Here is a 26,452-nt window from a genome sequence, read left to right on the forward strand (position 1 = left end):
CGGCATCAGGAACTTTTAAAAGACACACGGGACTCAAGTTTGCCGCATGTAAGCCTCGCTGATGGAAGGAATTCTGAGGTGACACGTGAGGGGAGTGTGTGGTTCCCAGCTTTGAACTATACATTTAAAAAGGTGCTATGTGTCCCTGAACTAGAGAACAATCTGTTAAGTGTAAGTGCCCTTGACAGGGCTGGATATACTGTAACATTTACAGACAAGGCTTGTAAGATATCCAAAGGTGGGAAAGTGCTTCTTACAGGGAAAATGTGTAATAATGTGTATGTGGTAGAAAATAGGCATGTGGAGGCAAAAATGATAACTAATAAGAGCCCCCATGACAATTGCATACATCTGCTACATAGAAGGTTGGCTCATGCAAATTATGAGACCATAAAGAAAACGCTAGCCTTACTGGGGAAGGAAAAAGTTAAAGAGTGTGGGAACTACCTGGATTGTGAGGTATGCAAAAGTTCCAAATCTAAGGCTTACCCAGTGGCTAAGCATAGTGAGAGACTCTCAGACACTGCACTAAAGGTAGTGCATGCAGATGTAATAGGCCCCTACAGGGAGAGTCACTCAGGTAACCATTACGCGTTGATTCTGGTGGATGATTGCACCAGATTCTCATGGGTGTATCCTTTGAAAAAGAAGTCACAGGTGTTTGAAACATTTAAGTATTGGGCCAAAAGAGTGCAGAAACAACTTAAATGTACCTTGGATTCTCTCCAAACAGATTTTGGGGGAGAATTCATGTCAAATGAGTTTAAGAAATGGTTACAGGTGCAAGGTGTGAGGCACAGAGTTGCCAACGTGGCGGTGCCAGCAGAAAATGGTGTTGCTGAGCGACATGGGGGAATGCTACAAACAAAAATGTATTCCATGTTGCAGGATGCAGGGTTGCCAATGACATACTGGGCAGAGGCAATCAAGGCCGCCGCTTATGTTTCCAACAGGATCTGGACCAGGTCCATACAAGACATACCTTATAGGGTTTTGTACCAGAGGGATCCTAGCTTAGGTTACCTCAGAGTGTTTGGTACAAAAGCCTGGGTTGATGTGCCAATATCCAAGAGAAGGAAAGGAGGAGCGAGAGCTAAGAAACTAACCTTCCTTGGGTATCAGTCTGGCATGAAATCATACAGGTTTGCTGATGAGCATAATTCTCTCAGCTACAGCAGAGCTGCGAATTTTTGTGAGGGAAATAACTGGGCCAGAATTCATGGACAGGAGGAGCCAAAAGAAATTGGGCTACCATTGACAGATCTCTCACAGGATGCAGATGGGGTGAAGCAGGAGGGATCTCCTCAGAGGGCTTCATCACCAAGGGCTGAAGAGGGGAGGCAGATTCCTAGGGTGTCAAGCAGGAGCACTAAAGGAATTCCCCCAGAGAAGTATGGTTTTGAGACCACTGATGTCAATCATGTACAAGTCAAAGAACCAAAGAGTTTTCAGGAGGTAATGGCTTTGGAAAGCAGGGAAAAGGAGGCCTGGCTAGAAGCCATGCAAACTGAGTTTGATTCCCTGAAAGAGAATAAGGTATTCTCTGTAACAAAACTGCCAGCTCAGAGAAAAGCCATAGGGTGCAGATGGCTTTACAAAGTCAAACAGTGTCCAGAAGGGAAGATACTCCGTAAGGCCAGGCTTGTGGCTAAGGGTTATTCCCAAGTTGAAGGGCAAGACTTTGATGAATTATTTGCTCCCACTGTGAAGGCTGATACTATAAGAGCTGCATTGTGTAAAGCTGTCAGAGATAACATGTTAGTGCACCATTTTGATTTCACCACTGCATATCTGAATGCAACAATAAGTGAAGAGATATATATGGAGCAGATCCCTGGGTTTGAATGCAAGGGTAAACAAGGAGTATTAAAATTGCATAAGGCTCTGTATGGATTAAAGCAGAGTGCACGTGCATGGTCCCAATGCATTAGTGAAGCATTGGCAAATCTTGGGTTTAAGCAAGGTGTTGCTGATCCTTGTATGTTTACCAAATGTGTAAAGGGCTCTGACTGTGTTGTATTTTTATATGTTGATGATCTTTGTTTGTTGTGTCATACAAAGGAACAACTAAACTGGTTTAAGGAGGCAACTGGAAAACTGTTTAAAATGAAGCATCTTGGTGACATTCAAAATTATCTGGGGGTAGAAATTACCAGGAACCCAGAAGGATATTTTGAATTGTGCCAGGAGAAAAAGATTGAACAGCTCCTAGAAAAATTTAAAATGACAGAGGCAAAAAGCACTGAGACTCCCATGACAACAGGGTATGTGAAAGAGGTGGATGATAAGGTATTCCATGACAAAAATCAATACCAATCGTTGGTGGGTTCATTGTTATATCTGTCATGTTGGACAAGACCAGACATTTGTATGGCAGTACATTTGCTTTGCCAGAAATGTGCATGTCCATACATGAAAGACTGGAATGCAGCAAAAAGGGTGCTGCGATACTTAAAAGGCTCAGCTTCAGCCAGGTTGTGTTTAAAGGCTGATGCAGAGGAAACAATCACAGTGTATAGTGACTCCAGTTGGGGAGAGAGAGAAGAAGGAAAGTCTACCACTGGGTATGTGTTATTTTTACATGGGGCACTGGTTATGTGGAAGTCTTTAAAACAGACTCATGTAGCTACCAGCACATGTGAGGCAGAATATTCTGCATTAAGCGACAGTGAGATTCAGCTGGAATGGCTGTGTCAACTGGCTAAAGACCTAAATCTTGAATGTGAAATGCCTGTAAGTGTTTACTGTGATAATACTGCAGCACAGCAATTGGCTGGATATCAAGGTATTAGAACAAGAAGTAAACACATCACAATAAGATACCAAAATGTCAGGGAAGCGGTAAACAATGGTTTAATGGTTCTGAAACATTGTGCTTCAAATGTAAATATTGCTGACGTTTTCACCAAGTGTTTGCCTACTGAAAAGTTTGAACTGTTTAGAAGCAAATTGGGGCTTGCAATGTCAGTCTAGGAGGAGTGTTGGAATATGAGACTGCACATGGCAAGCAGATGGCAAGCAGATGTAAAAGATCTATGTGACAGCCAGGTGATTGGTGGTGTCACATGACAGCTCAATGACTGAGCAGAAAAACTGGCTTGTACTGGACTGAGCTAGATAGTCCTGGAGACAAGGCAGCCAACAGGTGATTGGCTGAGAGACTATGCCAGATATGTATATAGGTGTGTTATATATGTATTGGGTTGTGGGTTGTGGAGAGTTGATGACCAAGCGGAGCATTCTGTCACTGTGAATAAAAGAGCACTTTTGTACTACGTGCTGAGTCTTCTGTGCTTACTCGCCTGTAGAGCTGCAACGCTTTCTAACATACGCCAACACTAATATCCTAATACGACAAAAGTGAGACTTTTGTACGAATTCTGCTGAAAAAAGTACAACAGGTTATTCTTTATTTATCCCAGAAGGTTTTTCCCTCAGGTATATCTCAATGCCAGGAAATGGTTCACCACTTCAGTGCACATCAGCTTAAGTTCCATTGGCAATAGATTTTCACTGCATATACTGTCTGTCAAAAAATTTCCAAATCAAACTATTAACTAATGTGCAATACTACTACGAATGTGTAAAACTAACAATGGTACAATACTATCACCTGTCCTCAGCATCTTTTAAACAAGAGGCAAAAGTTTTTCCAGAAGAGCAGCACATTAATTTTCAAAAAGAAGATCTCCACACATATCGCCTTTGAAAGTTTTGCAAAAGCTCACTTTCTGCCACATTTCATAACATTCTCTTCACAACATTATATGAGAATCAGCATATTAAGTGGTTAAGAGCGGTGGTTTGGAGGGGTGGACTTTAATCTGGAGAACTGGGTTTGATTCCCCACTCTTCTATGAGTGGCGGAGGCTAATCTGGTGAACTGGGTTGTTTTCCCCATTCCTCCACATGAAGCCAGCTGCGTGACCTTGGGCTAGTCATAGTTCTCTTAGAGCTCTTTCAGCCCCACCTACTTCACAGGGTGTCTGTGGTGTGGAGAGGAAGGTGATTGTAAGTCAGTTTGATTCTTTCTTAAGTGGTAGAGAAAGTTGGCATATAAAAACCAACTCTTCTTCTATATTTACTCCTTTTTGAATATCCAACGGTCACTCCATGTGATGGAGATACATCTGAAAATGTGTGACATCTCCAACATTTGAAAGGTAATGAGTGTTCTGTCACATAGCAAAACCCTGAGGAAGCTACCATGTGCATCATTTTCAGAAGGGTTTGTGAGGGCACCCTAAGTGTAGCACAACAACTTGTTCTTTAAGTAGGTAGAAATGTGGCATTCAGTAATTCTACGGAAGATAATAACATAAATTTATATTTGCTTGTCATGGATGGGGGTCAACAAGCAGTAGGTAAGGAACACTATATTGGTGTCTAGTCTTAACACCTTCACAAAGGGACAAATTAAATATGATGACAGCAGATCTATAAATGGATCTTCAACATTTTTAAAAAAGGAAATCACAGCTGTGTCCCTCCCCCACAACTGAAATTATGGTATGAGGCACACAGGTGTAATTCTTTCCTCCACACACACACATTCTATTTCACAATCTCAGTTAGCTGTTGCCACCATATGAGCACATATATGTATGTGTTCATGCAATGGGACAAGTAGCAGTCCTGAAGATGAGGAGTCTGAGATTGCAAAATCATTACTGAGGAAGAGTTAAACCCAATAATTGGAAGAGAGGGGCATCTTCCACAGATTGTTTCCACGGAAACTAATGAGTCAATCGGTTATAAATATCTAATTTGTACTCTCTAACCTGCTAATCTAGATTAAAGTGAGAAAATCACTAATAGGGTGCCAACATTTTTAAATGTATTAATTTTTAAGGTTATTATTCTAAATATTAGTCAATTATACTATATGTTTTTATGCTGATGTTTTATTGTACTGTTGTTAGCCGCCCTGAGCCAGGACTTGGCCAGAAAAGGACAGGGTAGAAATGAAATTAAAAACAAATAAATAATTTGATCATAAACTATTTCTGTTGAGGAAAAATAAATGCAAAAGAAAAAATGTAGCTCAGTGGTAGAGCATCTGCTTGGCATGCATTAGGTCTCAGGTTCAATCCCTGGCATCTCCAGTTAAAGGGACTAGGCAAATAGGTGATGCGAAAGACCTCTGCCTGAGACCCTGGAGAGCCGCTGCCAGTCTGAGTAGACAATACTGACTTTGATAGACCAAAGGTCTGATTCAGTAGAAGGTAGCTTCATGTGTTCATGTGTACGCTGATCATGAACAAATACAAGTAAAATAAGCCTTTTGGGAACACGGGTAACATTAAGAATTTATAAATGTATACATTACTACTAAAGAATATACTATTTGTTAAATGAAAAATGTGTGAACATCTACAAGAACATCATGTTTAGCAGAATCAGCTGCTAGGATTCCGACAAGAAGGTGGCTGTAAGATAATAGTAGGCGACAGGACAAAATGGTCTGGGGAGGTCTGGTGGAACTCTATTTGGTAACCCGCTTGGATGAGCCATCGTACCCACCGGTCCGGCTCGGCCTAGTCCCACTGGTCGCAGAAGAGTTGAAGTCATCCCCCCACCTGGGCCAGGTTGGTGTCACTGTTGCTCGGGTTTGTCGGGCCTCTGGTTCTGGTACTGACCAAGCTTGTGGAAGCGGTTCCCTCCTCTGAAAACGCCACGTCCACGGGGTCAGGCCTGGATCTAGGTTCATGACATGAGTGCGGCAGTGCATGAAAGGATTGAAAGGATGGAAACAATGAAGAAGATGAGCTTCTGTTGTCCTTCCTGAGGCTGTGTGGCATGGCTTTCTTTTTGTCCCTGGTTTCCACCAGGACTGACTCTAGATTGTCTCCGAATAAGCGTCCGCCCGGAACGGGTATGCCAGCAGGGTGGATATGGATCCATAGCCTGTCTGCCATGCTCAGAGCCACAGTGCCCATCTGGAAACTGTGTTGGAAGCCATTGCCCTCGCACTCAGGGACATGGAGTCCAATGTGGCATCCACCAGGAACGTTACTGCCTTTGAGACTCTGCTGAGGCCCTCTGCTGCTCTGTGGTGCTCTGGTGGGATGAGGGTGGCCAGTTTCCTCATTCCGACTATGGCTGCCCTGGTGAATAAGGTTGCAGTGGCTGAGGCCTGGAGGACTATGGCCAAGGCCTCGTGCATTTTATTTGCCACCAAATCAGACTTCCTGTCTAGGGAGGTCCTTAAGCATGCCCATGCCATCCTGAGAGTAGACCAGATGACTGGAGCGCTGCTATGGGAGCATCCACATGTGGAGTTTGAAGCAGCCCCATGGCATGAGGGGCTAAGGTGTACATCCTTTGGGGGCCCTTGGGGAAATGTTTGTTGGCCAGGGGCTTCTCCTATTCCATGATTTGGACCGTTTCAAAGAATTCAGGGAAGGGCACAATTTTGGATGAGCTGTGCTTTCGTGGGAAAAATTCCTTGGGTCCCTTAGGTCTAGCTTTCCCCATGGCTTCTTTCCCCTGCTCTGATGGCTCCGACAGGTCTAGAGTCATAATAGCCTTAGTGAGGAGATTTTTGAAGTCATCTCCCAGAAAAAGCCTTGTTTGTTGTTCTTCAGGGGGGAGTTCCTCCTCATCCGATCTGAACTCTCCCCTCCTCCCTCTCCCCCTCGTCGGGCCCATTGTAGGAGAGGGGGGGTTCAGGACTGTGTGTGGGGGTCCCTAGGGGCCCTGGGAGTGCCCATTGAAATAGGCCAGCATTGTAGGTACTCCCCACTTGTGCTGGGCCCTTCCCCCCCATCCAGTGAGCTTGCCATGGAGGCTTGGGAGCCTCCTGTATGGAAAGGGGCCTGCAGAAAAGGAAACTCCTCCCTGAGTGCCCTTCTCATTAAGGCTAATAAGTCCTGGACCTGCCACTCCCTTGGGCCCTCACGCCCAGGGGCGTTTGGTTCACTGGGGGCACTTGGTCCCTTGTGGTCTGCCATTGCCGCCGAATCATGTGGCGTCTCCTGCAAACCCCTCTTTGGTTCCACACGCTGAGTGGGCCGCTCCAGCCACTTCCGGGGCTTCCTCCTCATGCTGAGTCTTCTTAGCAGCCTTTTTGTGTGTATCCAGCTTCTTCTTTTTCCTTTTATTGGCCCTGGAAGCCTTCTCCACTGTGCTGCCGCCACCGTGGACACCAGAGGAATGAACGGCCGCCTGCTGGCTGCTCCCCTCTGCAGCGCTGCCGTGGCGGCCGTGGGAAGGCCGTGCGGCCGCTTGCCACTTTGTTCCCTCCGTGGTGCCGCACTCGCGGACACAGGAGGGTTGGGAGATCTTCTGGCATTCCTTGTCCTTGCTGCTCTCACAGCTGTGAGAGCCCTTCATGGCCACTTGCCACGGCACAGGGACGATCCCGTCCACATGGTCCCCTGGATTCAGGAAGCCGTCTGCTCTGGTCTCTGCTCCCGCCATGGCTTCGAGATTCTCAGCTCACACTGGGAAGCAAGGGGATTGTAAGCCTCTGATGTTCCTCTGGCAAATCTCTTTCTCCAAAAGAGGAGGGGGGTGAGAAGAGAGGTAGATCAGAGAATGGAAGTCTGTCTCCTCATGGGGTTGCTTCTCTGGAGCAACCAGAGCTGCTGCCTTCCCTGTGTGAGACAGGAGGAATGCTGGAGACAGCAGGCGATTCCGGGCAAGAACAAGAAGTGAAAGTTGATCCTGCCTACCCTGACTACTAGAAGGGGAATCACCCGTCTCTCCAGATGCCCTCCCCCTCAGAGTGAGACCATCTCTTTTCATGGCTGTTCATCCCGACAGAGATGCCATAAAGTTGGCTGCGACTTAACAGCACTTTCTACCACCAGTAAGACACATAGGAGAAAGGTAGTCTTTAGTGTGTAGACTAGCTGAGGGAAAAGAATGCATGATCCCACAACCTAGTCCTTTAACTATGGCAGTGTGTTTCTTTGAGCAAGGTCAAACAGAATTAGGACAGATTTTAATCCTAGCTTCTTATCAGTACAACATCCAACATTACTTCTATTTTAACAGCCGTTTCAGTTTTAGCTTAAGTATGAGTTTCATTACAGTAGGTTTTTTAAAAACTTCAGAGTCAACCTTCACACAAAAAGAAAAACAGATCATGGGAAAAGTCGGTTAAGGTTAATAAAGACACTCACAGGATAGGTTTTATAAGAATAAACTCCCTGGTCTAACACAACAACAACAAAAACCCTAACTATAAGGAACTTGGATATCAGAAGTCGGAGAAAAATCTTATGCATTGATATTCAAGCTACCAGGAAAAACAGGGTTTAGAACATTAAAAAAATGCATTCAACTTTATAGGTCTATTGATTCCCACTGCTCATCTCAAGGTAACATAGTTACTTTGTAGTTGATTCAATGCTATAACAAAAGATCTCTCAGGAAAGTGGATTTAACAAGAAGCCTTCCTGTATTTTTGAATGAAAACTTAAAGATACATTAAAGCTTTAAACTAACCAGTATAAATGGTATGCAAGTGCATGTGCTTAACACCTTTGCATTATATCTGTGAAATAATCCCATTTTTTCTTCCAACGTACATGTCAATAAATCTTTCCCACTGCACTCTAAATTCCAAGGTCACGGACAGAAGTGTTTATTAGTATAATAACAAAAAGCAATAATACCATTAAAGCCTTCAGTGGCACATTTTTAAACCCATTAGAAGTAGATGTGATTTTTCCCCTTCAACAAAACTGTACAAGGCTATCAGAAGAACCAGTTTTTCTCCAATGAATAACATCTTAAATATGACTTTTTATGTAATATGATAGATAGATAGATAGATAGATAGATAGATAGATAGATAGATAGATAGATAGAGATATATATAATTTTTTTTAATTATGGGATACAAAAAGGAAAAAATGGGAAAGGGGAAAAGGAATCCGTCTGCAATAGACTTAAGTAATATACATAAACACAGAGATTAAAAAAAAGAAATCTTATAAATCTAGTATTTGAGAAGACTTTTTAAAGGAAGTGAAACCCAGTGTAATATGAACACTTAAAGCTGCCTTATATTGAGTCAGATCTTCTAGCCCAATATACTGACTGCCAACTGTTCTCTACTGAGTAGTCCTTCTTCCTGCTAGCGCTGCTATCAGAGAAGGGATCCTTTTAAGCAAAGATGGAAGAGACTGAACCTGGGATCTTCAACAGACAAAGCATATGCACTACCTCTGAGCTATGGCTCCTCCCTAGATAACCAGAACTTCCACAAAGTAGATATGTCCCATGGCTAATGATGGGACAGCAACAACACTGACCTACTCAAATTCTAATATCATAGTTTAATCCTGCCCTTATAATGTGAAGATTGAAAATAAATCTTAGAAGGATCTGTAAAAAGCAAAAACCCATTGCATTAATAAGAACAGAAAACCTGTGTTCATTGGAAAGCAACTGGTAAAATAAACTGATAAAATCTCTGCAAATGTTGAAAAACAGGCATCTTAAAACCTTTTATGGATAAATGAAAATGCAGGATTTTTAAAAGCTTGCAACTGAAATCCAGCACCAAACACTTTGCATATTATTTAATATTTAAGAAAGAGGTTCTGTGTGAAATAAAATCTATTGTAAGGTATATAAGCTTAAGTTGTATGCTGCCTCAAGTATCTTTGGGTAGAGAAGGAACTAAGAAATTAAACTTGCACACAGAATAGTGAGAAAGTGAGCTCCTTCAAAAATTAACTCACTGAAGAAATGGAGGATGGAAGAGGAGAGATGCCTTCCAGGAAAAATGAATATTTTGTGCATGAAATTTGAGACTTTCCTCCCTGCAGAAAGGCTTAGTGTATGTACACAGTGCACTTAAGCCCAAATGCTGTTTCCAATTGATCTAACAGGCCAGAGGTCCACAACACTGTGCCCACCAAGTGTTTTTAGAAAGTTGGTGGAACTTTTGCCCAGATTGGCTCTGCAGATTTAAAAACAACAACATTGCTTTGGTAGCAGCTGCCACCACTGCACAAAGACCTTCACTGTGACTGAAGGTGAGCCATGGCAGCCATTTTGTGGCTTGTTCCACCTCCTGCAGCAGCTAATTTGCGACTGCATCCACCACCTGTGTCAGAATTCCAAAGCTGCCCACAGGCTTAAAAAGGTTTGGCACCCCCTATAATATGCAACACTGCATATGTTCTGTCTATAAAACAAAGCATAAGTTGATGTCCTGTTGGCCCTAACAGTGAAAATGGACAAAGTATACTTTCATGACTCTTGCATGTGCAGTGTGGCTTTCTCCTACAAGATGGAATTTCTGTGCAATCCTAAACAGGGCTGCACCCTTCTAGGCCCTCAATGACTTCATTTGTGCACCAAGATCTTTTTGAGCTGACAATTTGATCAGCTACATTTACTGCTATGTTCTCTGTTTTAGGTATTGCTTAAGCAAAATCACTGGAAAAATATTAAAATCCAAAACAAACATTAGTGAATCATAATACAGAAGCATAATTCCTTTTTACTGAAATTCATATGATAGTATATTTATTCTACTGGGGGGGATGCATGGATAGGGTTGCCAACCTCCAGATAATAGCTGGAGATCTCCTGCTATTACAACTGATCTCCAGCCGATAGAGATCAGTTCACCTGGAGAAAATGGCCGCTTTGGCAATTGGACTCTATGGCACTGAAGTCCCTCCCCTCTCCAAGCCCCACCCTCTACAGCCTCCGCCCCCAAAACCTCCCACCGGTGGCAGAGAGGGACTTAGAATCATAGAATCATAGCATTGGAAGGGACCACCAGGGTCATCTAGTACAACCCCTTGCACAATGCAGGAAATTAACAACTACCTCCCCACACATCCCCAGTGACCCCAACCCTCCCCCCCGCCATGCAGGATCCCACAATCAAAGTACTCCCGACAGATGGCCATTTAGCCTCTGCTTAAAGACCTCCAAAGATGGGGACTCCACCACCCTCCGAGGTAGCACATTCCACCGTTGAACAGCCCTCACCATCAGAAAGTTCTTCCTAATGTTTAGGTGGAATCACTTTTCTATTAGTTTAAATCCATTACTCCGTGTCCTAGTCTCTGGAGCAACAGAGAACAAGCTAGTTCCCTCATCAACATGACATCCCTTCAAATATTTAAACATGGCTATCATGTCTCCCCTTAACCTTCTCTTCTCCAAACTAAACAAACCCAACTCCCTAAGTCTCTCCTCATAGGGCATGGATTCCAGACCTTTGACCATTCTGGTCGCCCTCCTCTGGACACGCTCCAACGTCAACATCCTTCTTAAATTGTGGAGCCCAAAACTGGACACAGTATTCAAAGTGAGGTCTGACCAATGCAGAATACAGTGGTAGTATTACTTCCCTTGATCTAGACCAGGGGTTGCAAAAGCGCGGCTCCCGAGCCGCAAGTGGCTCTTTGGGCCCCTGAGTGCGGCTCTTCCCACGTGCGGAAGCAGCGCCCTAGGCTGGCCGAAGCAGCAAGAGGGTCTCCGAGAGAGGAAGGAGTGGCCCTTCCTCCTTCTCGCCCCAGCGCCGTCCCTGCCTCCCACCATGGCGGCGGCGGCCGGAGAACAAGAGCCCCTCAGCTGCCACCCCCAGTCTTTTCTTGCCACCCGGCTGCGCGCCTTGGTTTGGCAGAGAGGGGGCTCCTCCCTCCCTCCTCCCTTCCTTCTCTCCACCGTGAGGAGTGAGGCGTGGCTGTCTGGTCCTCGTTTCGGCTGCCGCCTTCCCTCCTCTGTCTCTATGGGCGACCGGAACTGGGCGACCTCTCACCCCCCCCACCTCCTCCTCCTCCTGTTGGCTCCGCCTGGCCCCGGGCGGGGAAGGCGACAATGCTTCCAGGGTCAGGACCGAGCTCGCTTCGCCCTCCCCGCGCCTCAGACTGAGAGCTTGGAGCCGGTCCGGCGCATCGCCTTCCTGCCCCCCGCTCAGGCCGCGTCTTGCCCTGCCGGGATCTTGCGGGGGAACTTCCAGGGCGGGGGGCGGATTTCGCACCTTAATCACCGGTCCACTTGGAAGGGGTAAACTCTCCTCCTCGCCACCTTCCTCCTCATCCCCCTCAGGCGGCTCCCAAAAGTCCAGCTCCAGGCTGCCTTTCTTCCCCAGTTCCTTCCTTCTCTTTCCTTTCCCCCTTCCTTCCTCTTTCTTTCTCTCTGTCCCTCCCCCCACTCTTCCTTCCTTCCTCCCTTTCATCCTTTCTTCCCCAGTTCCTTCCTTCTCTTTCCTTTCCCAGTTCCTTCCTTTCTTTCTGTCCCTCCCCCACTCTTCCTTCCTTCCATCCTTCCTCCCTTTCATCCTTTCTTCCCCAGTTCCTTCCTTCTCTTTCCTTTCCCCCTTCCTTCCTCTTTCTTTCTCTCTGTCCCTCCCCCCACTCTTCCTCCCTCCCTTCCATCCTTTCTTCCCCAGTTCCTTCCTTCTCTTTTTTCCCCAGTTCCTTCCTTTCTTTCTGTCCCTCCCCCTCTTCCTTCCTTCCATCCTTCCTCCCTTTCATCCTTTCTTCCCCAGTTCCTTCCTTCTCTTTCCTTTCCCAGTTCCTTCCTTCCTCTCTCCATTCCTCCCCTCTCCCTTCCTCTACTAGCGTTTGCTGTTCTTTCCCTTTTCGGTTCTACATATTCATGCAAACAATCTTTTTCAAGCATGAACCTTATCAAGAGTAAATTGAGAAGTCGTCTTATTGATGAGAACCTGGAATCATGCGTAAAATTAAAAACAACAACATACAAACCTGATTTACCCAAACTTTCCAAGGAGATGCAAGGCCATTGTTCACATTAAGTGTTTGTCAGTCATTGTCATGATTTCATTTTATGGATACCTTACTTACCATTTAATTTTTATCAATAAATAAGATTATTAAGTATGATATCAAGTTTTATTCAGTGTACCTATAGTTTAATTAAGACTTAAAACTTTAATTAAAGTTTATTAAAGTAATAAGCAGTGTACCTACCTATGTAGTTTAAGTTTAAGAAATTTGGCTCTCAAAAGAAATCTCAATGGTTGTACTGTTGATATTTGGCTCTCTTGACTAATGAGTTTGCCGACCACTGATCTAGACACAATACTCCTATTGATGCAGCCCAGAATTGCATTGACCTTCTTAGCCGCCATATCACATTGTTGACTCATGTTCAGTTTGTGGTCCACAAAGACTCCCAGATCTCTTTCACATGTACTGTTGTCAAGCCAACTCTCTCCCATCCTGTACCTGTGCCTTATGTTGTTTCTGCCTAGGTGAAGTACTTTACACTTCTCCCTATTGAAATCCATTTTATTGCTTATGGCCCAGCTCTCCAGTCTATCGAGGTCATTCTGAACTCTGACCTTATCCCCCGGGGTATTAATTACCCCTCCTAACTTGGTGTCATCTGCAAATTTGATTAGCATGCTCTCTATTCCATCATCCAAGTCATTTATAAAAAATATTAAATAGTACCAGTCCCAGGACAGACCCCTGTGATACCCCACTGGTCTCTCCAGGATGAAGTTGTGCCATTAATGAGCACCCTTTGGATTCAGTTGGTCAACCAATTACCAATCCACCTAACAGTAGCAGTGATCAGCCCACATTTTACTAGCTTTGTTTCAAGAAGATCATGGGGGACTTTATCAAAGGCTTTACTGAAATCAAGGTACACTACATCTACAGCATTCCCTTCATCTACCATACTTGTCACTCTTTCAAAAAAAGATATGAGATTAGTTTGGCATGACCTGTTTTTGAGAAACCCATGTTGACTGTCAGTGATCACAGCATTTCTTTCTAAGTGCTTACAGACCGTCTGTTTAATTATCTGCTCTAGTATTTTACCTGGTATTGATGTCAGGATGACTGAGCGATAATTGTTTGGGATTTCTTTTTTCCCCTTTTTAAAGGTGGGGACCACATTTGCACTCCTCCAGTCTGCTGGAACTTCTCCTGTTCTCCACGAATTCTCAAAGATTATTGCCAGTGGTTCTGAAATCACTTCAGCCAGTTCTTTTAACACACTTGGATGCAGTTCGTCCGGCCCCGGAGACTTGAATTCATTAAGAGTAGCCAGGTATCCCTGTACTATCTCAGTGTCTATACTATGCTGTAATTCCCCTATTGCATCCTCTGCTCCATTATTCCCAGGTTGAGCACTATTCCCCTTTTGGGAGAAGACTGATACAAAAAAGGAGTTAAGTAATTCTGCCTTTTCTGCCTCCCCTGTTAATAACTCACCATTTTCTCCACGCATTGACCCGATCGTTACCTTGATCTTCCTTTTGTTATGGACATAACCAAAAAACCCTTTTTTGTTGTTTTAACTTCCCTGGCTAGCCGGAGCTCATTCTGCACTTTAGCATTCCTGACTTTCTCCCTACATGTGCTGGCTACTTGTTAGAATTCCTCTTCGTTGATTTCTCCCTTTTTCCATTTCTTGAACATGCCCTTCTTAAATCCTATCTCAACCAAAAGTCCACCCTGGTTTCTTCAAATCTCTACCTTTTTTTCTCCTCGTGGGAATTGATTGAAATTGCGCCTTCAATATCTCCCTTTTAAGAATTTCCCATCCTTCATGTACTCCCTTCTCATTCAATATTCTCACCCAAGGGATCACACCCAGTAGTTCCCTAAATTTATTGAAATCAGCTTTCTTAAAGTCTAGAGTACATGTTTGACTATTTCTTGCTTCTCCTTTCTGCTGTTTAACAAACTCCAGGAGAACATGGTCACTCCCACCTAAAGATCCCATTCCTTCTACCCCATAAACCAAGTCATCACTATTGGTTAAGATCAGATCCAAAATAGCGGTTCCCCTTGTCGCTTCTTCCACTTTTTGGACTATGAAGTTGTCTGCAAGGGAAGTGAGGAATTTGTCGGACCTAGTTGTTTTGGCAGAGTTAGCCTTCCAACAGATGTCAGGATAATTGAAATATCCCATTACTATTACATCTTTTTTTTTTGAATAGGGCAACCCTATGCATGGACCAGAACTATTGTGTCTGATCCTAGTGTCTCTGGGAGAGGGTTTCTTACTCAGAGTTCTGGGCATTTAGAAGCAACAAGAGCAGCAGACATCATCCACACTCATTAATGTATTTTTAATTTTACCGTATATACCCATGTATAAGCCAACCCGCGTATAAACCGAGGTGCCTAATTTCTCCCCAAAAATGGGGAAAAATTAGGCACCCGCGTATAAGCCGAGGGTCGGCTTATAACCCCTCCCCCCCCCGCAGACTTACCTTCTGGGCTCCTGGCGGTGGGAAGCGGCGGATCCGGCGGGGGTGGCCTTCCTGCAGCTGCAGGAGGCCCCCCCCCAGGCCGCTCCTGGCGGCGGGAAGTGGTGCGGCCTGGCGGGGGCGGCGGAGCGCCCTCCCCGCGGCCGCAGAGGGCCTCTAGAGGCCTCTCCCGGCCGGGAGAAGGCGGCGGGGGCGGCCAAGCGCCCTCCCCGCGGCCGCAGAGGGCCTCTAGAGGCCTCTCCCGGCCGGGAGAAGGCGGCGGGGGCGGCCGAGCGCCCTCCCCGCGGCCGCAGGGAGGCTTTGAAGGCCCCTCCCGGCCGGGAGAAGGCGGCGGGGGCGGCCGAGCGCCCTCCCCGCGGCCGCAGAGGGCCTCTAGAGGCCTCTCCCGGCCGGGAGAAGGCGGCGGGGGCGGCCGAGCGCCCTCCCCGCGGCCGCAGAGGGCCTCTAGAGGCCTCTCCCGGCCGGGAGAAGTCGGCGGGGGCGGCCGAGCGCCCTCCCCGCGGCCGCAGAGGGCCTCTAGAGGCCTCTCCCGGCCGGGAGAAGGCGGCGGGGGCGGCCGAGCGCCCTCTCCGCGGCCGCAGGGAGGCTTTGAAGGCCCCTCCCGGCCGGGAGAAGGCGGCGGGGGCGGCCGAGCGCCCTCCCCGCGGCTGCAGAGGGCCTCTAGAGGCCTCTCCCGGCCGGGAAAAGGCGGCGGGGGCGGCCGAGCGTCCTCCCCGTGGCCGCAGAGGGCCTCTAGAGGCCTCTCCCGGCCGGGAGAAGGCGGCGGGGACGGCCGAGCGCCCTCCCCGCTACCGCAGGGAGGCTTTGAAGGCCCCTCCCGGCCGGGAGAAGGCGGCAGGGGAGGCCGAGCGCCCTCCCCGCGGCCGCAGGGAGGCTCTGGAAGCCTCTCCCGGCAGAGAAAAGATGGCGGTGGTAAGTTCCCCCCTCCCTCCTCCCTCCTCCCTCCCCCCTCTACCGTATTGACCCGCGTATAAGCCGAGGCCGGCTTTTTCAGCCCTTTTTTTGGGCTGAAAAATTCGGCTTATACGCGAGTATATACGGTAAATGGATTTATTGCTCAAATGTTTTGATTTTTTTTTAAGTTCACCACCTCGTAGACCCTAATCAGGTGGAAGGCAGCATAAAAATGTTTTGAATAAAATAAATAAATGTGGTAGGTACCCGTTTGAGAGATTTGCAGCCAGCCAACAGTTTGCACAACCATCTGAGTTTAAGGGACTCTTCCGCACAAGTGCAATAATGGTAATTTCCACAATCACTGCCACAGAATAGGTCCTAAAAGACCTTCAGTTGGTGATCAGTGGCAATCTTGACTTTTGTCTCAACCTAATGGCAGTTTTGATAACAGTTACAGAGATGCAAAACGTGTCAAAATGGTGCTAATATCTGCCTTCGTGGAACATGATCAGGATAGAAGGTACACTACTTTTCTAGCAGCACTCTGCAGTAAACAGGAAAGATTATGACGCTCACCAAGTATTCAGAGTAAAGTTTACTAGAGTTAGCAGGGATGCTGAAATCACCAATAAGTTACCTATCCATTATCTTTCTAGATTGGTTATGAGAGAAGCCATCTCTTTGATGGGGTTTTCCTGTTGTACTTTAAGGGGTTATTTTGTGAATGACGAATCAGTAGTGATGCATGAATGGCTTCTACTGAGAGCAAGGCAGGTAGAAATTCCAGTTTAAAATTCAGTCCCTATAAATTATTTAGATGCTGAGAATATGCATTATACAAAACTTTTAAACAACTAAAGCCTTTAACTAATTAATGAATTATGAAATTTAGTCTCTAAACAATTCAGAGGGGATCTTGCTCTCTCCTTCTCTCTTGCTTGCTCTAACATGATAAATTTGATTAACAGACTTTACTATTAACTTGTACACTAATGAATAATCAGCTACATTATGTTCTTTAATGAACAGCTTTTAATTTAATAGACACAGTGTTTAGAATGGCTCCTTCTTGCCAAAGTGACAACAGAGTTACTGGCAATCAACAACCCTGTGAACATTCTAAATCTTGTCTATTTCTCTAGAGGAAAGAGAAAGGAAAAGTTTATGAGAAGCATTGAGTGAACATCCCAAATTTATTTTATGAATTTACAGTGAATACATTCACAATTATTCTACTTGGGTATTTGGTTTTCATTAAACCTTTTAAAAAGGGATACATAAAACATAGTTATTTTAAAAATGACACAGTAGTCTGCAGAACTCAACCTGATAAACAGCAAATATATTTGGCGATAGATTGAACCATCTTGTTATATAACTTTCCTAGAAAATAAATCTCCATAATAAATTCCAGGCTATATTACTCCAAGGGTTTATGGTGTATAATTCCAGTATCCTTAACACCAGCAAGTTTGTCAAGTAGTGGGGATAGGGAGAGCAATTGTGAACTATCAAGCACTGGTTTGGGGACTGTGGAACTTAAGTCTTTCCCTCTGCTGCTTCCTTCTCACATTACTGCCTTTCATCCCTTATGCTCAGTGTTTGTCATTAAGTCACACATGAGTGTTGTTAACCAAACTGAAGTGATACTGCCTGCAATGCCTCAGATGGCAACAAGTAGAGAGAAGAGATTCACTTGTATGAGCCTCAAATGTTGAAGGTTGTGCTCCAATTACATTATTACAATTACTTAATCATGTTCAGATCTTTAGAAATGACACCTATACTGAGTGAAAGGAATGGTTTCCACTTTGGTTTGTAGGATGAGTTGGCAGTTTTATTTATTTTGATCCTAATCCCTATTAACATGCTGGATTGCTCCATTTTTGATTATTTCATGTGCTGTTTCAGATTATTTGCTTACTGTTGTGTATTGTAAGGACACTTTTATGTTGTTTTAAATCTTGTTAACTGTCTTAGAAGAAACAGTCTAAAAGCAACTTCAAAAATAGTAAAGGACAATAAAAAGTCAAACGATCATATTTACTGGGCATAATCTCTCAAGGACCACAGTACATATTCATAATAAACTAAAAAGAACCCTGCTGGGTCTGACCAGTGGTCCATCTAGCCCAGCAACCTGTTTCACACAATATCCAACCAGTTACCCTGGAGGACCAACTAAGGCACAGAGGCCTTCCCCTGATATTGCTTCCTGGCACTGGTATTCAGAAGTGTGCTGCTTCTGAATATGGAGGTTCCCTTTAGTCAACCTATCTAGTAGCTATCAATAGATTTATCCCTCCATTAATTTTTCTAACCCCCTTTTAAAACTGGAAGTAAATTCCACAATTTAATAATTTGTTGAATAAAGAAGTACCTCCTTATTCCACCTATTTCCAAGGAATTGAGGTCAATAACTGATGGATTTTCCTCATAGATCTGCCAGTAATTTCTCCCTTTTAAATTTATTTAAATTTTAAATTTCTCCCTTTTAAAATGTGATTTCTTATACAACATGAACACACATCCCACAAAAAAGTATATCTTTAGTATTTGTGCACAGGGAAAATTCATTTCTATTGTTTGAAACTGCCATGTAGTTTTTGACTAATACAGTACACTTCCATAAGCACAAACTATTTTCTTTGCAAAGGGAAATGGTTGGGCTACTATCTTGTCTCACCTAATAAAAGCAATAGTATAAGAATAGTGCTTAGCTCTGACTGACCTTGAAACATAATTGGCTAGCATGCAAGTCTCTGTGGTATACGCCACTGGGCAGATAAAAATATATGGGATTATAATCAAAACCGATAAAGCTGCAAAATTAATCAACATTGTTTTCATACAAGAGGTTTAAAATTACAGAAGGTTATAATAATGCCTAATTTCTAATGTATGTTGCATGACTTCCAAGTCAAAGTCTCCAATGTACAAGTGTCAGTTATTTTCTTTGATGTCTTAATTAGAGGTTCTTTTTAATTGTGCATAAAAATGTAAAGCCTGCTTTAAAACCATTGCAACACCTTTAAAATTATTTTGGGGGGAAATTGTCTGTTGCATGCAGTGTTGAATCCGAAGTTTCCTCATATTGATGGATTGTATGATGGTTTGTGTATTGTACTCAGCTATCATAAATATAGCTATGTATAATAAAGTTGCCATGTCTTAATATTGTGTGTGCATGTTAGAGTGTGTGCATCTGTCTTGGTGGGCATTCAATGATAATGTTGGGTACTTGGTGAGTGGCACTGAATTAAAGGTTAAGTTTGGAATCTTAAGAGAGGGAAAATTGGGCAGGTGCAAAGTTTTAAATATCTGGGGCTTATGTTCAGCTATAATCTTAATTAGACTGTTCGGTAACTGAAGTGGCCAAGATAAACGTAAAAGCACTTCTAAGGTTTTTCCACTCAAAAGGTGGTCAATACATACCTGCAGCCTTGGAGGCGTTCAATGCTAAAATAATCCCCCAGGTTTTGTTTGGGGCAGGTGTGTGGATAAGTGGAGTCTCTGGCCATTTATTCATGGAAGGTTTTGCATTGGATTTGTCACTCTATAGATACACATTTTCTCCATCTGAATTCTCAAAACTCTGCATGGCGGCTTATTGTTGAGTTTTGAGAATATGGATGGGGGAAAAGTGCATCTAAAGAGTGGCAAACCCAGTGCAAAACCTTCCATGAATAAATGGTTTCTGAGAACTTGGATAACACACTTCTTCAGTTCTTACGGAAGCTGGCTGGGGTGCCCAATTGTGTGGCAGGAACTGCTCTCAGGGTGGAGCTCATGCAGCACTCATTTGAGTCCAGGGCTTGGGCTGCCGCTTTTAAACTGAGAATGAAGGCTTATTTTGCAGTGCCAAATATCCAGGGTGGGTTTCTACGTCTTCTAAAAGAAGACAACTTTAGAAGTGAATGGATGAGATGTGTGGATAGTAGCACTGAAACTCTAGGTCTCTCCCTCGCAAACCTTAGTAACATGGGTATTCAGGAAGCAATTACTTAGCACAAGGGTGGCAGACCTTGACCAAGTGAATGCATTGAGTAAGGCGAGTGTGCTCCACTGCTGCTCTAGGAATGTCTCCAGCTACCACCCTCCCTTCATACTTAAAATTCCTCACAACTCCCAGCCATAGGCAAGTTTATATGCTCACCAGACTGAATATCCTTCCAAAAGCTGAACTGTGGTCGGTTTGATAAAATCCCATTTTCAGATAGGCTATGTGTCTGTGCATCAGGAGCAATTGAGACAATAGAACACCTTCTGTTATTTTGTGATCTATGGGCTACACCCAGGGCCACCTGGATTGCACCCATTTTATCAAGATACATCTTCCTGTTGACTCTTGGGTGGTCCCATTTCTGTTGGGTGATGCTGACCCAGAAATAACCAAATGTGTCACAAAATATCTGGTAATAATAGTTTCCTTAAAGGCATGACAAGGTTAAACTATTGTTAACTAGTGATATTATTATTATTGTAGTTACCTACAATACCTACAATGCCTGTAAAGTAACTCAACTCTTGGTTATTGTGATTTTAATTTTAAAGTGTTTCAAGTATTTTAAGAATTTAAAGTCACTTCTGTTGTACATTTTAATAATCTATAATGTTAAAATTATTTTATCCTATGCACGTTGTGCTCAAGACCTTTGGTCAGATGAGCCTGAAATAAAAGGAAAGGAACTGAGACCTCATGAAACAGCATCTTGAGATCTTGCCACCATTGTCAGAGATGGTGGCCACTGATGAGGATGCCCAGGAAGGAGGCGGTGGATGGGCAGAGAGAAGGCAGGCAAGCAGTGAGTGGTGGTTGTGGGTGTAAGTGGATGATGGCACCACTACCTTGGGGGAAACTGAAAGTTAGAAGCTGGATGGGCAAGCAACAAGGCAGCAGAACCTTCTATTTCTTCCCAAGCTGTGCCTCCCACAACAGCCCAGGACAGATGGCACTGAGGCAACCAGGAGAATGAGGATATGGCAGTACCTTTGTTGCTGTTTTCTTCTTCCTCCTGCTCTCCTGTCTGAGAAAGAAAGTGGGGAAGTGGCAGGGGCAGTGACCAGGAGGAGGAGAAGGCTGTGGCAGCTCCCTTTCTCCCTCCAGCGAGGTCCTCAATAGAGGTAATGGAGGACAGGGAAAGGCAGCAGGGAAGCAATGCTGTGAGGGAGAGGGACAGCAGATGCAGCAGCAAGAGGGAAATGAAAGAGGAAGATGTGGCAAGGGCAAGAGAGGTGCCACTGCCAGGTGAGCCAACAAGGAGGAGGAGGCAGCAGGAGAAAAGAAAAGGAAGAAAACTTAGAGGGGGGAAGGAAGGAAAAGGGCTGGCTCAGGAGGGGTACAGGTGAAAGGAGATAAAAGGATGGGATGCCCCCTATGTGAGTCTCGTGGGTCCCCGCTGGCCAGTCTCTAATTTTTAAATATGCCTGCCAAACGTGAATAGGATACAGTGCAAAAAAGACAGTGAATACCTCTGCTATGTACATGGGAGCCAGAAGAATAAGAAGAAATAGTTGTTCAACCACTTGAAGAAACTGGTCTAAATCCAGAGAATTAATGAAGCTTACTTTCTCACCCTGTGTAGGTGGTTTAGGGCTGTGGAGTTCTATGCCCCCTTTCTCTGCCTCTCTCTCTTTTGCTTCTTTATGTTATTTACAGTCCACCTTTTCCACTGAGACTCAAGGCAGAGTTACAGTCAAGTTATGTTCAATAATTTCCAATCCAGATTAAAGTGAAGCTTGGAACATTCCTAAATGGGGAGTATCGTACTACTTCATGTGTGGAAGATGTAGTTTTATACCTCCCTCTCAACTGCTCTAGCTCTTTCTGATCCTGGGCGATATCAGTCCTGAGCTCACAAGAGCTCAGAGGCAGCCTAGGGAGCCAATCTTACGTGCTGTTTTGCACATGCAGCTGCACTGAAGGGAGAGGCAATTTCATCCCCCTGTCTCTCCTTTCACCAGCATGCCAACAGCTTTTTTCAGGGGTCAGGAGCTGTAGTGATGGAAAGTGATATGAGAAAACTCAGTGTGTCTTCTACCCACTAAACCCACGGTATTTTTCTGGGGGGTGAGTAAGCATGGTTCTGATCCTTTGGATTGCCAATTATGGGAATTTCTGGGTCAGCATCACCCAACAGAACTATCATCTTCTAGCACTGATCACTTGGGCTGTTACCACACTAGGTAATCCCAGTGATGTATCAAGAGTTTGGAAATGTTATAAAAAACATAGCTTTAAAAGGGTTTTTGGATGCCACGGCTAAAAAATGGTTGGATGACGTCTTCACAGCTAAAGGGGCCAAACAAAGTGAAAACAGTATTTTTTATAACAGTTTCAAACTCCTAATACATCAGTGGGAATACATAGAAAGTGCGAACAGTATTTTTTATAACATTTTCAAATTCTTAATACATCGCTGGGAATACCTAGTGCGGTAACAGCCTTAGTCTCCAAAGGGGAGTTACACCAAAATCTTTTTTAAAATAACAAACTATTATCAGGGTACTTTCTTGCCCTGCTAATGGCTATTCATGTGAATGGCCTTAATGTTTTCCTTGTGAATCGTTTTTCTGAACAGTATAAAACTGAAGACTTACACTGATGCAAGGCTTAAATCTCTATTTTTGAGGAAATACTGGCCTACCTTCACAGCTTCACTTAGGGTTTGGTTTTTGTCTGCTTCTTCGCTGGAATGCAATTCCAGTTTATACTGCAACTCCTGGAGCTGTTGAGCCTGCTCGTTCAAAAGCATTTGTGCCTGCTGCTCCCGAAGTAATGCATTATTCAGCTCTTCACATGCACTTTCAAACCTCTCATGGGTGATCAATTTCTGATAAAGGAAATAAATTGTGTTCTGTCATGAAATTGCAGCATTGTTTATATACACTTGACTTTCAGGATCCCACTTGCCAATATGCAATATTCTAATGCAAAAGTTTTAAAAAACACTCAATATATCTGCCCAAGGGGCTTTCCTTTCTAAGGCGAGACCATTAAACAATGCTAATGCCAGTTGATTTTTATTCACCAATTTCCTCAAAAACCTAAAGCATATGATGACTAAAAAAAGCTTTTCTTTCAAATTACTAGTGATCAAAGAGCTTGTACCTCTGAATGAGAAAATCAGTTTTTACAACAGGCATTAATTTGAGCAGAGGTCCCACCACAGTGTTTAAATGTTTAAGCCCAGACCCATGTATCCAAGAAGTATTGCATGCAATGTGCAAAATGTTTTAGAGGGAAAAATGAGAAGCAAACCTGTTGAACTTATCTATCCCACTCTTATTGCCTAAAGACAGCCAAGCCAATTGAAGATGGTAGAGATAATTACTAGTTTGGTTAATTAAAACCAGCCAATTTCAGTACAACAGTTTAGTTGGAACAAGAGCCAATCTCCGAGGTAAAGTTACAAAAACACTGATTTTCCATCTCCATCTGCTGGCAGGAGGCTTCATACACATGTGCTTGTACAGACCGTAAATAAAAAATTATTTTAAAAGTCAGCCTCATAAGAAATGAATATATAGGGGGAAATATAACACAGACTGGGAAAAGGCAATCGATATGCTACATGTATTTTTATCCTTCTTCCTTACCCCCCTCCAAAATTCCCCATCTCTCTTTATTGAGAAATGAGACTATTTGCTGCAAGGAGAGAGAAGCAGTCATTTTATCAGATGGTTAAGGTACTAAAGGCATTAAATTGTAAGTCTTCAGACCACTGAGGAAGTGGTAGACCATTAGGTGCCAAAGGGCTCCTTCACACACTATAGAGTTCCAATACAGAAGGTACTTCCACGTACACATGAAGTTGCAACCTGTCACAAGTGTTCCTTGCCCAAGTGGGCTTCTTGCTGCTGCATATATACATGCCAGGAATCCATGGATGGCCCCAGTTTCCCACTGCTTATACAAGTTTGCACAGCAAAGCAAACCCACCTGTAAAAGTTGTCACAAATGATGATCTACATTAGAATTCCACATTAAGTCAAACATGGAAGTGTTTTCCATGTAGGAATTTTGTGATGGGTGAAGCAGCCCTTACTTTGTTCAAGAACATATCAACAGCGGTACAGCTGGAAAGCAAGTGGGTGTACAGAGATCATACTGCAAGACCTGAGCAAGGCTGTTAATAATAGGATGTTTTGGAGGACATTAATTCATAGGGTTGCCGTAGGTTGGAAGAGATTTGACAGCACTTAACACACACACACAAATGATGTTAACAACACACAATACGTTTCAGCTCAGGGTTTTTCCAACAGCAAAAACATTATAATTAAAGATACTGTGGGGATATCACTGATGAAGATCAAAAGCCTTTATTTACTCAATATATCTTATGCCACATTATAAAAACTAAACATATTGAAGGAGCCACATCCTCGTTTTTTAATGTATCTGACTCATAGCTGGGTTACATTTACAAGGCACAGTTATTGGTGGAGATGTCATAATAGATTGACTTTGTTACTTAATTTTCTAAGGAATATTGAATCAAAATGGGGTGAAAGGAAATCTCTCCTTTAGATCAGGTTCTGTATATATTTTTTTCTACATCAAATGTACTTACAGATTCTTTAAATGCATTTAACTGCTCTTGAAGACCCTGGGCTTTGTCAGCCTCTTTCTTCATCTCATTCAAATTCCGCTTGAATTCTGTGAGCTCTATGCGCAGTGACCGCCGTTCTACTTCTGCTGTATGCAGCCTTTGTGTAAATTCAAATATTTGCTTCTGCAAGGATGCTATACTTTTCTGGTAATAAAATGGAAACAATGTTGTTAGCTATAAAATATGCTGATTAGGCAATAAATCAATGGAATTTAATGCTTGGGCAAATTAAAATGAAACTTCCTTGCTGGATTCACACACAGTGAAGTGAAGCATTCTAAATCTACACCTGCATGTTAGTAGAAAAATATATACAGAGGGTATTGGGGCAGGGAGATAGGAGGAAAGGCAAATGGTGGCACCATTTACTGTATTTTTAGTAGATATAACGTATTTTTCAACAGCACTTTGGGAGATAATTATAGTACTTTTAGAATTAAAATCATTATAGAAGTATTTTGAAGGAAGATTGTACTTTTGCTTGAGTGCCAAATTGCTGGGAAAACTAAGAAATCAAATAAAGAATTACTAGAAGTAACACAAAAGTTAGCTATATTTTAAACATTGTTTCTTTCTCTTTCCATTTTCTAGCTTTACTCAAGAGCCTAAAAATTTGATGAATGCTACATAAAGTACATTTTTAAAAAACCTAACAATTTGAAAGCAAATTCAGCATGTACAATACCTATTGTATGCTAATCGCATTCATACAAACCGTAACAGGGGCTCTGTCATTTATGCCTGCTTTGAGAGCTTGTGCGTTTATTTTATGTAGCCCGCGAGCCAGTCTCTGAACTAATGAGTCTTTCTCTATGTAGGTGATGCTCCTGCTGCTGTTTGGAGTGGTCACTTCCATCATTATGCAAAGTTTGTCCATGAGTTTTGAAAAAGAATTCCTTGCTGCGTTTACAAGTAAATGTCTGGAAAGCCAGGAATTCAGATCTTCAGAAGAAGAAAAAAAACAGTAGAAAATCCATAAATCAAGTATGCTTGGGATTGTTGGGTTTTATATTCTTTGAGTACATAAAAATAATATCCGACACTGAGAACATGGAAAAGGTTGCTCCAGACATTTTGTCATATATAGTAGGCTAAGGAGCAATATGGAAATAACCTAAGGTAACCTTACTAGGAAATAGCTATGTTTTAAGCATCCCTTACTTCAGATTAAATAAGCCTAAGATGTCTTACATGAAAAGTTTCTAGAAGAAATTTCCCCTGAACTGTTCTACAGTGGAAACCAACTAACCCTACAAAACTTCAAGTACAGTAATGTATTCTAGATGCTTAGCACAAAATATTTTTCATGGAACTGTTTTGGGTGTTAGGAAAGACCAACTGTAACTTTCTTCAGGAACTGTTATGGATACTACAAAAGTACCTAAGGCTTGGTACAGTGCTGTCCTTCATTCCAGAGGCAGTACTCCACTGTGAAGCACTTTCCTCCAGCAACAGCCATTTCTGTTAATGGAAGGTCAATGTCTTTCAATGAGCAGAGAAGCAGCTAGTGCCAGAGAATAGGATAAGATGTGCAAACGGGAAAGAAAATACAGGATCAAAGCCTAAGGCATTAGGCTTGCAATTATACTCCATGAGTCCAAGCCAGAATGTGGAGTTTGTTAAACATGCACTTTCAAGAAGACAATTCTGTTGGTTGGAAGGGAATCCACATTCACATACAGACATGCTTAATTCCACTTCGATGCCCCTGAAATTACATCTGCATATGCAAGTACAGACATTGGTTGGCTCAGAAGAAATA

General features: G+C 43.5%; 1 protein-coding gene across 1 annotated transcript in view; it reads right to left on the reverse strand.

Moving 5' to 3' along the window:
* CCDC171 (coiled-coil domain containing 171) overlaps nt 1-26,452 on the reverse strand; it is a 160,352-nt gene that overhangs the window by 39,928 nt on the left and 93,972 nt on the right. Inside the window, exons 16-18 of the mRNA XM_056847984.1 lie at nt 25,406-25,632; nt 24,652-24,834; nt 22,723-22,908 (exon numbers count right to left, since the gene is read on the reverse strand). Of these exons, the coding sequence (XP_056703962.1) occupies nt 22,723-22,908; nt 24,652-24,834; nt 25,406-25,632 (596 nt within the window). The remainder of the gene's footprint in view (nt 1-22,722; nt 22,909-24,651; nt 24,835-25,405; nt 25,633-26,452) is intronic.

Source organism: Euleptes europaea, chromosome 4 (genome assembly GCF_029931775.1).
Source record: "Euleptes europaea isolate rEulEur1 chromosome 4, rEulEur1.hap1, whole genome shotgun sequence".
Lineage (NCBI taxonomy): Eukaryota > Metazoa > Chordata > Lepidosauria > Squamata > Sphaerodactylidae > Euleptes > Euleptes europaea.